The sequence below is a fragment of the Pituophis catenifer genome, unplaced genomic scaffold, assembly GCF_029215685.1.
Source record: "Pituophis catenifer annectens isolate HBS135680 unplaced genomic scaffold, rPitCat1.0.hap2 SCAF_6, whole genome shotgun sequence".
In the NCBI taxonomy this organism is placed as follows: Eukaryota; Metazoa; Chordata; class Lepidosauria; order Squamata; family Colubridae; genus Pituophis; species Pituophis catenifer.
In genome coordinates this window covers 79,165,623-79,182,891 of record NW_027256886.1, presented here as the reverse complement: position 1 = coordinate 79,182,891, position 17,269 = coordinate 79,165,623, and the positions used below count along the sequence as shown (strand labels likewise).

Sequence of the window (17,269 nt, the reverse complement as noted above, 5' to 3'; positions counted from 1 at the left end):
TATTCCATCAGAAACATTAGCTCAAACAAAGCAGCTAATGCATGCAGTAGTTTATGTTACTACTGAAGAATTAGGCTTGAAAACTGAAAAGAACAAAGCAATTAGGAAGGGAAAGCTAAAGTGGAAACTCTGTCTGGAATTAAAAATAAAGAGAATTCGATTGGATTTAAGTAATTGGAAGAATTTGAGGCAAGGAAACCTGAAGAATAATAATTTAAAAAAAAACAGAATTAGCCTGACAACAAAAATGGAAAATAAGGAAATTGCAGTTGTGGTTGAAGAGCTGAAACAAAGAGTTATGCCTATTGCAGAGAAAATAAAGCAATATGATAATGGAATAATACAATTTCAGGAAAATTCACAATTTTAAGTGAACCAGCATTATTTCTATTAGACCCTCGAAAGTGGACAAGGTGCTGCTGCAAGTGAAAAGCCTAACAAAAAAAATACCCTGAAATTTTGGAAGAACTTTTGGAAAACAACAAGAAGCACAATGGGAACGCAAAGTAGATCAAGCAGGTTGAAAGTTCTGTAAAAGTGACTAGAATGGAAGATGTTCACTTAGTCAAAAAAAAAATGGTGCAAAAACAAGCAAAGAAGCTCAACAACTGGAGTGCCCCCAGTTTAGATGAGCTGCATGGATTCTGGTTGAAATCACTAACAAGTCTGCATGCAAGATTAGCAAACCAGATGAATCGGGTTCTAGAAACACCGGAAAGTGAAAAATGGCTAACAAACTGGAAGAATCTTTTTGATTCAGAAGGATGCAGAAAAGGGAAATAAACCTGAAAATTACAGGCCAATCACTGGCCGGCTAACAGCATACAAATTACTTACAGGCATTATTGCAAATCAGATTTATGGACATCTAGAAAACAAAGATTTGCTACCTGCAGAACAGAAAGGTTGCTGCAAAAATTCAAGACGAACCAAAGATCAACTGATGTTTGAATAACTGGCTTTGAAGAATTCAAAGAAAAGTCAAACAAATTTGTTCATGGCCTGGATTGATTATAAGAAAGCATTTGATTCGGGGTGGTATTCACTTACCTTCCCTACTGGTTTGTAAATGTGCACATGTGCCATCTATGAGCATGCACAAGGCTTCCATGCATGCTCAGAGCCTCGAAAACATGGAAAAATGGGACATCATGACGTCCGTGTGGGTGGGCGGGGCATCCCACAGTCACCCCTACCGGTTCGCCCGAACCGGATAGAACCAGCTGAATACCACCACTGATTTGATTCTGTTCCACACAGCTGGATTGAGAAATGCTTAGACATTTTTGGAATTGGCAGCAACATCCAGAAATTCGTGCAGACTTCCATGAAGCTATGGCAAATTAAGTTGATGGCCTGTGGAGAAGAACTTGGCGAAGTTGAAATCAAATGAGGAATCTTCCAAGGAGACTCACTGTCACCTCTGTTATATATACTTTCGATAGTGCCTTGCTCTAGATGGATGAGTTAAAACTGTTCGGAAAAACAAAAGTTGAATTGAGCTCACTGCTGAAAAACACTGAGGAGTTTAGCAGACATTGAAATGCAATTTGGCATTGACAAATCTGCAACAATTGCTGTTAAGGCAGAAAAAATTGTTGAAGATGATGGATTCAAACTTCATAATGAACAAAAGCAGTAACAGCAGAAGAAGGGTATAAGTACTTAGGAGCTTTGTTAGCCTCTAACCTGTTGCACAACCAAGTCTAGGAAGCTACTTCAACAAAACACATAAAGCGAGTCTGGAAAATCTCGAGATCAAAGCAGTGGTGGGTTGTCCTCAGTTCACACCGGTTCTATAGAACCGGTAGTAAAACCCGCAGGAGGCTCCGCCCACCGACCCCAACATCATCAAAATGTTTCTGTGCATTTGCAGAAACTTCTGCGCATGTGCAGAAGAGCATGCGTGCATGCAAGCAAAGCGCGTGCATGCAAGCAAAGCGAGTGCACGCGCGCAGCTCCATTGCAAACCGGGTTAAAGGTAACTAGAACTCACCCCTGGATCAAAGCTAAGTGGAGGAAATATCATAAAGGCAATTAACACCTGGGCAGTGCCTGTAATACGATACTCAGTTGGGATAATTGATTGGACTCAGCTAGAACGTGATAACTTGGATTGAAAGACAAGAAAACTAATGACAATGCACAATGCTCCACACCCAAAAAGTGATATTGATCAGTTGTACTTGCCTAGATCTCAGAGTGGCAGAGGACTCTTACAAGTGAAACAAACTATGGGAGAGGAAAAACATGGCTTAAATGATTATATTAAAAAAGCAAAAGTGCTTTTGCTAAAGGAGGTGGACAAAGGAAACCTCTTGAACAACAACGAGTTTGAAAGCAGAATATTGAAAGAAAACAACTGAGCATTGAATTTCTACCCTGTTTCCCCCAAAATAAGACATCCCCTGATACTAAGCCCAATTGGGCTTTTGAGTGCATGGCAATTAAGCCAAGAGCTTATTTCAGGCTTCAAAAAATATAAGACAGGGTCTTATTTTCAGGGAAACATGGTAACTGGAAAAAGAAGGCTATGCATATTCAATACCTGAAGGATACTGAAGGAAAGGTAGATACAAAGCTAACATGGAGATGGTTGAGATTAGGGGTGCTGAAGAAAGAAACTGAAGGCTTCATTTTGGCTGCCCAAGAACAAGCCCTGCAGACCATGAAAGCAAAAATTCAACATGTTAATAACAGCAGCAAAGATCGCTTATGCAAAATATAGTGATTTGCAAATTGAAAGTGAGTGAAGATGGAAGAAGAAATCAACATTTGTACCAATAGTAATAGGACCCCTTGGATCAATACTGAAAGGGCTGCCTAGATACATGGAAATTTTGAACTTATTAGATCTGAATAGCCTGACTGCAAAAAAAATACCCACCCTACTTGGAACTGTCTATATACTCAGATGTTACCTTAACAGCTCTTAGGTCTTTGGTTAGGACTTAAACTGTTAAGTTTTTATCAGTCCCAGACTGTGAATCAAATTGAAGATTAAATTATTAATTCTATTATTAGTTGTTGTTGTTGCTGCTGCAGTTTTTTACATAATTATATCTCAGAAAAGTTACAGTAGAAAGATCTATTATTTCTAATTATTTTCCTTTCCATTAACGAGACAAGCTAACCAGAAACATTTGGGAGTCAGGCAGCCTTCTAACTCTAAATAAATAAATAAAATTGTAATGTTAGCTTTCAATGTGTTTATAGAAAGATGTCATCCAAACTAAAATTGCTTCTATGATGTGAATTATTTTCATTCATCTGTACTCTCCTCTTTCATTTTTCTTTTAATTATGCCAACAACCATTTGGATTCTTTCTTTATATCAATACATTTTATAATTCGTACGTCAAAGATCTTTTTGTGTGACTGCTTAGTTAGGAGTATTTTACAAGTGATGTACTCCTAACTGATTAGATGCCATGGAACTGCTATCTAATTAATTTCCCTGGCAAGCCAAGCACTCTTATTTACTGAAAATGCCCTCAATATCATTAATCACACAGTGGCTCAGAAATACATATAAATAGTGAGCCATATCAACAAACTTTTAAATAAAAGTTTCTTATAGCTATATAAGAAAATAGCAATAACACATATTGGTCAGCTAAATTAAATCACTCATATTGCTAAAAATAAAACAGTGGAATTCTTAGAGGAACATGAGAATTTCTCTGAACCCACGCTAGCAGGATTGAAATAGCCCTCAGCTACCTTTTTATTTGATTAAAATGAAGGCAGCAATTATCTTTAAGAGAAAGGCCATCTATCACATACATACACATTACTCAACACCAATGAGAGATTCCTAAATAAAATCCATATGACTTGGACAATCAGAATAATTCAGTTACAACTTTATACATTCAAGAGAATATGTATCTGTTGGCTGGTTTAATGGTTGGCTTAGGAACCCTTTCCATTCTCTTTGCAAAAATAAAATAGGGATGCCAAGTTTCTTACCTATATAGGCCAGAAAATCCCAGGCTACTGTGCATGAGTTGGGGACGGGTGGGGAGGCAACTATGGCCCCTTTATGACCCGTGGACATCAATTCAGATGGAGGTGAGGTCCATAGGCCATAAAGGGGGCATAGTGGCTGACCTCTGGCCTAAGAGATGATTTAATTGCTTTCCTCAGTGGCATTTTCCTCACTTGGGATATCTTTGCAGCCTTGCCTAGCAGAGTTGTTGTTGTTAGTTGTGAAGTTGTGTCCGACCCATCACGACCCCATGGACAACATTCCTCCAGGCCTTCCTGTCCTCTACCATGCTCTGGAGTCCACGCCTACTGCTTCAGTGACTCCATCCAGCCACCTCGTTCTTTGTCATCCTCTTCTTCTTTTGCCCTCAATCGTTCCCAGCATTAGTCTCTTCTCCAGTGAGTCCTTCCTTCTCATTAGGTGGCCAAAGTATTTCAGTTTCATCTTCAGGATCTGGCCTCCTAAAAAGCAGTCAGGGTTGATCTCCTCTAGGACTGACCGGTTTGATCGCCTTGCAGTCCAAGGGACTCGCAGGAGTCTTCTCCAGCACCAGAGTTCAAAGGCCTCAATTCTTTGGCACTCAGCCTTTCTTATGGTCCAACTTTTACAGCCATACATGTATATACATACATGTATGTATGGCTTAGCAGAATAGAAGGAAGCTAAAGGGATACCGGTGAAGGTGATACATGTTGTGCCTTAGGCATCCTTTGATCTGAACCCTTGTTCCCCAAACTTTTCCAACCAATAAAAAACGGGCCCCTGTTTCCATTATCTGTTGTTGTTGTTTTAATGGTCCCAGTCCCTCTTCCCCTGGATCACAATGATGCCATTTCACATGTATAACTTCTAAGAATTGGATTTAACAAAATAGGAAGCAAACTAACCTGCATTAAGAGGAAAACTCTGACCTCTTCTCCTTCAGAGTATCACAGTACCACTGACCTATTCTTCGCTTCTCTTCTTCTCCTTCTAATGATCATTATGAATTATTCTTTTATTATTGGTGAAAAAATAACCCCTTGCCCTCTGTGTGCCCTCTGCACACAGAGTTTCATTTCACAAAGTACAATAAAAATTGGTGTATAAAGTTTTGTTAGAACAAGCACCAGTTTCCAGGGACTCGATATTTTCAGCTGCTTGTCTGCAAATTCTACTAAATCCTCCTTCCCAAACTTTCACGGATATTTTCCCCTTGCTCTCTCTTGCTCTAGTGTACCCGCTTCTAATCTATCTCAATTTAATCTACCTATCTGGCAAGAGGTCTCCAAATGGCAAATTCCTGAATTAGCTACTTTCTTGTAGTAGACGCGCTTAAGGAAAGGCACTAACCAATTATGATGTTCCCAATGCCTTTATCATTAAGGATTTTTTTTCTTCCCATAGATCCTGAATAATATTTACTAACCATGAAAGAGGACAAATCAGAGGTGGTATTCAGCTCGTTCATATCAGTTCAGGGGAACTGGTAGCGGCTACTGCGGCGTAATTGTTGTGGTCCGCCAGCAGCCTGCAGAGCTGGCAGCAGAATCGGACAGTGAGGAGGCTGGGGAGGACAATGGGCCAGTCCTGGAGTCAGGGGAAGGCCCGGATGAGGGCTCTGCATCGGAGGCAGAGATGGGGCCAGGGCCATCTGGGAGTGATGTGTGGACTCCGTAGGCTCCAGAGGCTGACAGCAGAGAGGCAGAGGAATAGGAGGAGCCTGTTCCTAGTGCACGCATGAGAAGAGCTGCCAGAAGGCAAGAGCAGCTAAAGCAAAAAGGACGACTCGGGAGTAAGGCCAAGAGATGATTGGCCCCTCCCATAAGTCTTTAAAGACTAGCAACGGCTCTTGGGCTCTTTGTCAGAAAACAACGTTGATAGATTTGTTTCTTGTCTTGCTGCATTTATTTCTTGTCGGCATCTTCTGTTTCTGAACTTTTGCCAAGAAAAGCCTTTGGCAGGTTGCCTAAGTAGACCAAGGTTGGTGATAAGGCTGAAGAATTGTGTTAGGAAGAATTTGTTTTGAATTAGTTTGGACTACTCTGAGAATGAGTTAATTCTCAGCTGTTCTAATAAAGTCTGAACTTTATTAGTGTGAACCAGTAGTAAGAATTTGTGAAACTCACCACTGTGACAAATGTATTCACAGTGCATTTGCCAGTATTCTACCCATTATGGAAAGGTTGCATAAAGGTTAGGTTTTGCAAGAAAATTAACAGTAAGCATCTACGTCCAATAAATGCAAATGAGTATTATTTATAATTTTATAATGTATGCAACAGATAAGTCAGTAATTGCAGTAGCAGCAGTTATAGTATCTTCCTAATCATACTTGAAGCAGGAAAACAGAAATAAAAGATTAAGTGAACAAATAAATTGATAAAATGAACAAATAAACATGCGCTAAAACCGAAAGCAGAAAATGCAGATGTTCAAGAAGATACATGGGTGGCAACGTTTGCTAAAGTGCTAGTTTCCTATTTATAACCTACCATTAAAGAAAATGTAAATGCATTTTCATCAAAAAGAAGAAAAGAAGGACAAACTTCAAAATTTTCAAAGAAAATATGGGATACAGCTGTTTATGCTTGGTTGAAGTTTATAATGCTTCTAATGCTTCTTATAATGCTTCTTTTTATTCACGTGGTCTTGCAGTAAAGTTCATTTTTAGGGTGCATAATTTAAAACCAACTTTTCAGACATAGACAAAAGTTCATTGTTTATGAGCTCCAAGTCAATTAAAGACTTTTGTACAATGCATACAGTTGTACTTGAACTGAAAACACTAAAGTCAAATGTTTCAGGCCTTCTTATCATAAGCTGTCTTGGCTGTTTGAGGAACTCTATGGAAGAGAGTTTACAAAGGTCACCATCAGTACTGGATAACCTCATTTTTCATGATTTTTCCCTTTCATTTGTATTTCTCATGCGGAGTTATGAAATTAACAGAGTTGTTAATGCCTGGAATGCAGTACCAGACTCTGTGGTCTCATCCCAAAACCCCCCAAATTTTGACCTTAGACTGTCTACTGTTGACCTCACCCCATTCCTAAGAGGTCTGTAAGGGGCGTGCATAAGAGCACCAGCGTGCCTACCGTCCCTGTCCTAATGTTCCCTTTAATTGTATTCATTTTATGTATTCAATTCATGCTTATACATATATATATTCTCTAATATGTACTCGACAAAATAAAAAAAACCATTTAAAAAATCTCTTTTTCTTTACTCATAACACAATACTAGGATACAAATAGAGTTGCGCAGAGTTCCTAAATATAAATAAGATGAATCTCATTTCTCTATTCAGTCCAGATCAATGGTGGGTTGCCCCCAGTTCGGACCAGTAGTAAAACCGGTGGGAGGCCCCTGGATGTCATCATCAGCGATCTGCGCATGTGCAATCTCGTTGCGAACCGGTAGTAAAGGTAAGTAGAACCCACCCCTAGTCCAGATTTATGTAGCAACAAAAAATGTATCCTGTACTTGCCCTCTATCTTAGTTTCTTACACAACCTTTAATTTGTTAGGTCTGGTTGGTCCACTTTTATTTTCATCCATATTTACTCAGATTAGATCACTTTGCTTGCAACTTAGTAAAGCATTTCCATAGTTGGCTCTGATTTTTTTTTTTTTCTGGAAAAAATTAACAAGCTTAGGCTGAAGACCAGGACACACATTAACAAATACACAGTCTGAAGCAGTGCATCAATTTTGAACAATTTCCCAGACTTTAAAAACCTCATTTTGAAAATGATGTGGGCAAGGGTAACACATCTATGGTTTTTTTTTAAAAAAAAAAATAACTCATGCTATTTCAAGTGGCAGCTTGGCGGCATCTGCAGCCATATAATTCAACCAGACTGTTGCTGAGAATTTCATCATTAAAACACATACCATCAAAATTACGACTGCAGAAATCTAGGCAGTCAGGAGATGGCAACAAAGACATTTTTAAAATACCATTTCCTACCTTCTAGTGGCCATTCCAAATACTGCAACCCAAGAATGATAACCCTATTAAAATATAATTTAATAAGTCGGTGTTTTTCAAATTTGGCAATTTTAAGATGTATGAAGTTCAACTCCTAGAATTTCCCAGACTTTGGGAGCTGAAGTCCACACATCTTAAAAGTTGGAAAAACACTTATATTATTATCGCAAAGGTCATTTATGTAAAATATAAAGAGTATGGGTCCTAAAACGTTGCCTTGGGGGACACCACTGTTAACAGGTTCAGGGTTTGATAGGGCGCTCCCTATTTTGACTACTTGTTGTCTGTTTGATAGGAATGCAGCTATCCACTTATGCAAGGATCCGGAAATGCCATAAGATTTTAGTTTTAGAAGTAGTTTGTTCTGTACCACTGAATCAAAGGCTTTACAGAAGTCTATGTAAATTGGGTCTATTGCTTTGCCTTGGTCGAGTTGTGTAGTCCATATGGTTTTGCAATGTAGGAGTTGCAGATTATAGGACAAATTTTTCCTGAAATCAAATTGTTTGTTAGAGAGTAGGTTGTTTGTCTCTAAGTGTTGGTTTATGATTGATTCCATGACTTTGCAGGTGACGCAACATAAAGAGATCGGTCTGTAATTTTCAACTAGGGATGACCATGGCTAGTGAACATAGGTTGTTTATACTTATCTATGTCATGATATAAACTATTTTAGTATTCTCCTGATTGTTTGGACCAACCACCATAATTCAGTGCTACCAGGAAGTGATAAGAATTGCACTACGTATATTATTTTCTATTGGTAAGAATTCCTAACCTAATGTCCCTGAGGAACCAGTTTGAGGAGAAATAAAACCAAAAAAAAAAAGTTCTGTTTACAGAACACCCTGTTTGCAAATTTTCTCCTCACAAGCCAGAAAGTATTTAATGATTATGAACCATGTTTCAAAAGCAGAATTCTTCATTTACATGCATAGACATCACCTCTATAATAATGTCATTTATTTTAAGTCAACTGAATAATTCCTTTTCTTTTCCTGTTTAATGCAGTGTTACATATTCCAAAATCGCTCAGATATCCAGATATCGTACTATTGAAAAGATAATTAACATAAAGCAGCTTGTACAGTAAAAAAGACATGGATGCTAATAAAGAGCTGATGAATACCAGAAGAAAAGTATTTTCTTGAATTAAAATCAAGATTATTTGAATTACTTTTCTGCACACATACACATGAACATAAAAATATCATCATACTCTTCAACTCCTCAAACAAGTATTCTATACTGATTGTGCGAACAACAGAAAAACTATATACAATAATTAATATTAAAGTAAAATAGCATTGCAATGTTCTTTCCAATGTAATTTGACACTTGCATTCTCTAAGCAAAATCAGATGTATGCCTCACATGAAATTATATACTTTGGTATATTTTCCATCCAGCCATAAATAATTCTATAGATGCAAATCAGTTTTTGAAGTTCAGAATGGAATGGGGAAAGGAACAATCGGGTATCTTAATTGCTCAGAAGAAGTGCTTTTAGTACCAAAGAATTTTGTCAGAAATGCTTTGGCCACCATTGTAAAGAAAATGGTGAGGTGTATTGAAAAGCTCAACAGTTCTTTCTTTTGACCAGCGTTGAATGGAATAGACCACTGCGGATCAGGCAATAAATTAACTGGAATTAATTTGAATTAAGAAGTCTTGATAAAATGATTTTTCATGGGAGCAGGGGTGAAATGCTACTGGTTCAGACCGGTTCGCCCAAACTGGTAGTAATAAAAGCTACCAGTTCGCCTGAACCGGTAGTAAAAAAAATGCTACCTATTCAGACGAACCGGTATTTCCGGCGATCAGCTGTGCCCCGCGATTTATATTCACTAGAAAGCAGAAAATCCTACTTTCTAGCGAATCTAAATCACGTGGCACAGCTGTCCCCCCCCCTTCGCTGTTCTACTTACCTTGGAAAAGGCTTCTTAAGCCTGCTTTTTCAGCACTGCATAGTAGCGCCTGCGGTGCGCATGTGCGTGAAGCGTGCGTTTGGCACGCACCACACAAGCACACGCAGCAAACCAGTAGAAGACTTTGGAGCATTTCATCACTGCATGGGAGTCCTACTTTCAGTTTGGGCCTTTCTATATAGATAGATATCAGGATTCCATCAAGAAACAATATGAATGCTGAATTTTTGGAATCTGTCTAATTCTGGCCATTCCCCTTGAGGAAAAGGATTTAGGAATCAGCTACAGTAATTTGATAGCCTTTAGGTAGTAAATAACTCATAATGACAACTGAACTATAGTATATGGTTCAAATGAGACAAAACAACAAAAGTAGCAGAATGCTAAAACAAGAACTATAACAACTTCTGGGTGAAGTGAAATCAGTCAATACCAAAACATAGAAACCAATAAATCCTGCTAAGAAAAAACAAATATATTATATGTATAAACCCTAATTCATTGCATGGTGTATAATATAGAGTATTTCTACAAGCCTCACCTCAATAAGTCTCTGTGTATGCTCTGTAAATATTGCAGCGTATTCTTTGATTTCTTTTTCATGCCCACTTTTAGCAGCTTCAGTGAGCACTAGAAGTGGCACAGTGGTGTCCATGAAGGAGTCCGAGATATGATCAATTATTGCTTTGCGAAGCTGCAAAAAAAACCCAAACCATTATCAATAAAAACCATCTTTACATATTACCTTAGCATTTTCAGATAAGTGCAATCTAAAATCCACAAATGAGTACAACCTTTAACACTATGGAGCAAATTATTGTCCAACAGTTTTAGGTCAGGGGAGGAGCAATCTACATCCCAAGTCATACAGGTAAGTACATTGCTCCATTTTACAATCTTTTTTTTGCCACAGTTGTTAAGTGAAATCACTGCAGTTGTTAAGTTAGTAGCATAGTTGTTAAGTGAATCTAGCTTCCCCATTGACTTTGCTTCTCAGAAGGTTGCAAAAAGTGATCACATTATTTCAGGATATTGCAACTGTCATAAATATGAGTCAGTTGCCAAGTGGCTGAATTTTGATCATGTGAACATGGGGATGCCCGCAACGGTCATAAGTATGAAAACTGGTTATAAGTCACTTTTTCAGTGCCGTTGTAACTTCAAACAGTCACTAAACAAACTGTTGCAAGTTGAAGATTACCTGTATACAGTCCTTTTATATCTCACCCCCAGAGAGTTAATTCCATTATCAAATGGAAAATAGATTTCTTCTTCTTTTTTTGGGGGGGGGGGGGGGGAAATTTTATTTTTATTTTTAAACAAACATACATAAAAACATAAAAACATCTTCAATTATACACAGTGTGTCAGTTGGTTACAAATCTTTTGTGCGTCTTCACCATATTCATAATTTAGAATTTGCCTAAATTCTCGTATTATCGATCTAATATATATCTATGTATTATAGTCCTCATTGATTCTTTATTTGACTATAGCTATTCTTCCCTCATTTTGTACAAAATATTCTAAGATTTGAGTTAATTTATATTATAACATTCATTTCATCATCCTGAATCGATCCAATAATAATACATCTTCATATTATATTTTATATAGTTCTACAATTCTTGTATTATAAAAATCTCTATCATATTTCATTTCCATATTTTTTATCTAACCATTGTTAAAATAAATCCCATATCTTATAATATTGTTTATCTTCTTGTTCTCTAATTTCAAATAGATTTCTTCTTCAACAGTTATTATCCAGTTTGTAGCACACTCACCCAAAATGTTTATTGAAAAATGATCATCTTACTAGTGTATGCTACTTAACTGTTTTTCAATTGCTGCAGTCAATAACAGTTTAAAGTAATCAGAAATTTATTAGGTGGAAAAAAATAGACTGATATCCAAACTAGGACTACTGATTGTCTCCCTCTCAGATGCCAGGATTAGAATAGAATAGAATAACAGAGTTGGAAGGGACCTTGGAGGTCTTCTAGTCCAACCCCCTGTTTAGGCAGGAAACCCTACACCACTTCAGACAACATCTTCTTAAAAACTTCCAGTGTTGGAACATTCACAACTTCTGGAGGCAAGTTGTTCCACTGATTAATTCTTCTAACTGTCAGGAAATTTCTCCTTAGTTCTAAGTTGCTTCTCTTCTTGATTAGTTTCTACCCATTGCTTCTTGTCCTGCCCTCAGGTACTTTGGAAAAAAGCTTGACTCCCTCTTCTTTGTGCCAACCTCTGAGATAGTGGAATACTGCTATCATGTCACCCCTGGTCCTTCTTTTCATTAAACTAGACATATCCAGTTCCTGCAACTGTTCTTCATATGTTTTAGCCTCCAGTCCCCTAATCATCTTTGTTGCTCTTCTCTGGACCCTTTCTAGAGTCTCAACATCTTTTTTACATCGTGGTGACCAAAACTGAATGCAGTATTCCAAGTGTGGCCTTACCAAGGCCTTATAAAGTGGTATTAACACTTCATGTGATCTTGATTCTATCCCTCTGTTGGTTAACAGAGAAGTTGGTTAATAGATTCAGATTTCCTAGTGCAGGAGTCGGCAATCTTAAAAACTCAAAGAGCCACAACGGTCTTAACCAGAAGCCCTCCGTTCAATTCTGGAGCCGACCAGAAGTACGATTCCCCGCACCACAGAGTCACCTCCTAATGCAGCATCCTTTTTCCTCCACCAGTCCTAACAGAAAGCCCTATCAATTGTGACTGGAAAACCTGCCTCTTGCCATAAAGTCTCTTCCTGGTGCGCCTTGCTTTTCCTCCCCATAACCGGAAGTTCCTCTCAAAATTGTGGCAGCAACAGGGAGCCACAGCAGAGGGTTGAAAGAGCCACATGCGGCTCCAGAGCCGCAGGTTGCTGACCCCTGTCCTAGTGTAATAAGAAATCAGGGTCCGTATTTGTTCATATGTGAGCCTTTTCTTCCCAAAACATTTCTGGAGGAAAACTTTCCTAAAGGCGAAAAAAAATCATTTCTATTCGCTTCCCATCTTCGTTAAATAGCATCTCTCCAGGTAAGAAATCATCTATTAAGTAAGAAATTCGCCTTAATCTTGAGTAGAAAATCAGGGAAGCAAGAAGGAAATGGCCATCTGCAGAGATGCAGAGATAGATGAAGATCAGGAACAGACAGCCACACCTCTTTTTGTCTTTTTTGTATCATTAGTACTAATTTGTTCTATTTGAATTGTGCTTGTGTCAGTATGTATGTTTATGCCAGAGGAGATAAGCTAAAAAAATGACATTTCCTTTTTCTTTTTTGTCTTCTATTCTCAATGGGCTTGCCAAATCTTCATCGACACAATACAGCACTTAAATCTCCTTTGAAATCTGTAGTCGCATTTTGAAAATGGAACTTAGTTCGCCACTCATCGTGTCCTCTCTGTCACCTACCCAAGGATAAGACAGACCCATTAGCCTCCTATGAGATAAAGATGCCAAAAGAAATTTCTCTTTAAATAAAATGATAGTGGCAGTAATCAGACCGCCACCAATCTCCCTCCGGATTGTGGGAGGTTGCCCAGAAAAATGTCAGGATAGAATAGAATAGAATAGAATAGAATAGAATAGAATAGAATAGAATAGAATAGAATAGAATAGAATAGAATAGAATAGAATAACAGAGTTGGAAGGGACCTTGGAGGTCTTCTAGTCCAACCTCCTGCTTAGGCAGGACACCCTACACCACCACAGACAAATGGTTATCAACAACTTCCAGTGTTGGAGCATTCACAACTTCTGGAGGCAAGTTGTTCCATTGATTAATTGTTCTAACTGTCAGGAAATTTCTCCTTGGTTCTAGGTTGTTTCTCTCCTTGATTAGTTTCCACCCATTGCTTCTTGTCCTACCCTCAGGTGCTTTGGAGAATAGCTTGATTCCCTCTTCTTTGTGGCACCTCAGGTGCTTTGGAGAATAGCTTGACTCTCTCTGCTTTGTGGCAGCCCCTGAGACATTGGAACACTGCTATCATGTCTCCCCTAGTCCTTCTTTTCATCAAACTAGACATACCCAGTTCCTGCAACCGTTCTTCATATGTTTTAGCCTCCAGTCCCCTAATCATCTTTGTTGCTCTTCTAGAGTCTCAACATCTTTTTTATATTTTATATCACCGGGCCTGGTGGCTCAGCAGACTAAAAACATTGTGATTAACACCAGCTGTCTGCAATTACTGTAAGTTCGAATCTCACCAGGCTCAAGGTTGACTCAGCCTTCCATCCTTTCTAAGGCAGGTAAAATGAGAATGACCCAGTTTGTGGGGGCAATAAGCTGACTTTGTATAAATATACAAAAGTATGAAGGCTATTGCTTAACGCATTGTAAGCCGCCCTGAGTCTCCAGAGAAGGGTGGCATATAAATCAAATTAAAAAAAAATATATTATGGCAACCAAGACTGGATGCAATACTCCCAAGTGTGGCCTTACCAAGGCATTATAAAGTGGTGTGAACACTTCACATGATCTTGATTCTATCCCTCTCTTTATGCAGCCTAGAACTGTGTTGGCTTTTTTGGCAGCTGCTGCACACTGCTGGCTCATATTTAAATGGTTGTCCACTAGGACTCCAAGATCCCTCTCACAGTTACTACTATTGAGCAAAGTACCACATATGCTGTACCAGTGCATTTTGGGGTTTTTTTTTGCCTAAATGTAGAGCCTTACTTTTTTCACCATTGAATTTCATTTTGTTAGATAGTGTGATAGTGTGATAGATAGACTTATTCAGCAATTTTGGCAGGGAATTTTGTTCAAATCTAATAGTTGAGTTTCTCCATCCATATATATGAACATGTACTCACGGATGCTAAATATTGTGCAAATCACTATTTGATACCAGGCCAGCCCAAAACAATTTCTTAGCACAATCAAACAATTTCCCTGTTTACTTAGTTCCTGAGAATGAAAATCAACCCAACAGAAAGGTTTTGGTATTTGGACATTGCTTTGTATCAAAACTGCTGGAAAGTTAATCCAGCAAGTTACTCCGCCAGCGGGAGACCCATAAATCATTTTGTGGTATGTTTTTGCTACTGCTAGGTTGAAAGGCAGTGTGATCTGTTTGGTGAGTGACAAGGTAATAATTGACAACATCCAACCCATAGAAAAAAGTCCAAGTGTCAGTTTTGGAAGACAATTTTCTTTTTGCTTCTAAACTGCCACATATTTTAGCTGGGGAAGTTGGGAGGGGGTTGTTGTTGGAGTGATAGAAAGTTAGTCATAACAATATTCCGTATTCAAGGACTTTTGCCTGCGTCTGATGGAGACTGCCTGAAGATTGTATCCAGTGGAGTGTGAAGAGTTGATTGGACAATGTGATGAATTTGTGGGTGTGGGCAGGGGTGAAATGCTCCCGGTTCGAACCAGATCGCCCGATCCAGTAGTGATGGAGGCGGGTGGTTCGGAGAACCAGTAGCAAAAATCCCTGCCCACCCCCCCATGCCCAGGTGAACTGCAAATCATCAGAGGCTTTTTTTTTTTTTACTTTTAAAAGCATTTTTTCTACAACCTCTTCGGCCAAAAAAATGCTTTTAAAAGTAAAAAAAAAAGCCTCTGATGATCACGCGGCTCAGCTGGGATCATCAAATGCCTCAGACGATCCAAGCTGAGTTGCCTGATCGGCAGAGATTTTTTTTCTTTTAAATGCCTCTAACGATCAGGCAACTCAGCTTGGATCGTCAGAGGCATTTAAAGAAAAAAAAGGTTTTTTTTTTCTTTTAAATGCCTCTGACGATCCAAGTTGAGTTACCTGATCGCCAGAGGCATTTAAAAGAAAAAAAAACCCTTTTTCTTTTAAATGCCTCTGATGATCCAAGCTGAGTTGCCTGATCGTCAGAGGCATTTAAAAGAAAAAAAGTCTCTGCCGATCAAGCAACTCAGCTGGGATTGTCAGAGCCTTTTGAAAGCATTTTTTTACAACCTCTTCGCCGAAGACGTTGTAGAAAAAATGGTTTTAAAAGTAAAAAAAAAAATTGGCCATGCCCACCCAGTCACATTACCCCCCACCCCCACCAAGCCACGCCCGCAGAACCGGTAGTAACAAATTTTAGATTTCACCACTGGGGGTGAGGCAGAGCTGTGAACTCTTAGCTGGGTGGGGAAAACCTGGAAACTTTCAGATTCGGGTTTTCCCAGATGTGCCAACATGACATCTCTTATAAATTGGAACTTTGAGGAACCTCAGGCCTCAGAGCTTTATTTTGTTGAGGGTGTTCTTTGGAACCCTGAGAGCAAGCAATCTCCGTGGAGTGGTTGTATCAGGAAAAACAGCCTTTAAATAAAGCTAATCCTAATGCAATTGGGTTAAATTATTCACTGTGAAATATTTATTTCCTGCTTCTTAGCAGCAGATATGAAAATGCTAATACAATAAAAGCAAACAACAAAATGCTTTCAAAATGATGTTAAAGGGAAAAGATACCCTCAAAGGATATTCCATGAGTCAGAATGCCTCTTTAATTTCCTGCATGTAGGCAAAAGCCAAGCATTTGACTTTCTGAGGGTGCCTCTCATACATGATGTCGTGCTGTAGGGGTGCTCACCATGGGATGCTAATATATCATCTTATATTAGATGTAGAACACATCTAATATTTCAAATCTATTTCAGCTGACTAAAGAAAACTAATTGTTCAAGAACTTTAAGGGTTCTGATATGTAAGGAATGAAAAGCATTTTTTTAAAAAAAGTATAATAAATATTTTCCATTCTTTCAAAATGTATACATATATTGTTGTGCAGCATGTTGTAGTAACCTATTTTCCAATTTCATATTTAAGAGTGAAAAATCCAAGTTAATAATTAATACCTGGGGATTGCCCTTTGTTATTAATCCACCTGACAAAGCTGCAGAAATGATATCTAAATTTGTAGCTCTTTGGCTTAAATATCACTGTTCTTTTTTTCAATATTGTGAGTAATTGTTTAACACCCTCATCCATGGAGTTAATTCTACCTAATTGCAGATATGTAACACGCTTTGTCCCTGGGGAGATTACCTGTCTGCGGAGATCTCTTGTTTTCTTGCACATATTATCTATTGCTGCATTCAAGGCATTCCCTCTTTCCTTCTTGTCAGCCTGGAAGAAAAAAGTAAAGCTCATTGGGAACACTAATAAAATTGGGGTATTTAACACATTTCATGCTGTCACTGAACTCTTTTAAAGCTAAACTATTAATTACACTTTAGAATAGTTTGAGCAACCTGATTATATTTTTGATTTCAAAAGTGCCTGATTAAATCACCCTTACCCCACCCCCAAAAAAAGGTTTATTTGACCCTGTGAGCTATTCTCTACATTAAATGAGGCAGGGCAGGGGTGAAATCCAGCAAGTTCTGACAGGTTCTGGAGAACCGG

At 38.5% G+C, this 17,269-nt stretch overlaps 1 protein-coding gene across 3 annotated transcripts in view; it reads right to left on the bottom strand.

Annotated features, from left to right (window-relative positions):
* Window positions 1-17,269, bottom strand: part of CTNNA3 (catenin alpha 3) — a 954,378-nt gene that overhangs the window by 452,957 nt on the left and 484,152 nt on the right. For all 3 annotated transcript variants that reach the window (XM_070945838.1, XM_070945840.1, XM_070945839.1), the window contains 2 exons: window positions 16,910-16,990; window positions 10,433-10,585 (listed from right to left, as the gene is read on the bottom strand). In XM_070945838.1, coding sequence (XP_070801939.1) covers window positions 10,433-10,585; window positions 16,910-16,990 — 234 coding nt within the window. The remainder of the gene's footprint in view (window positions 1-10,432; window positions 10,586-16,909; window positions 16,991-17,269) is intronic.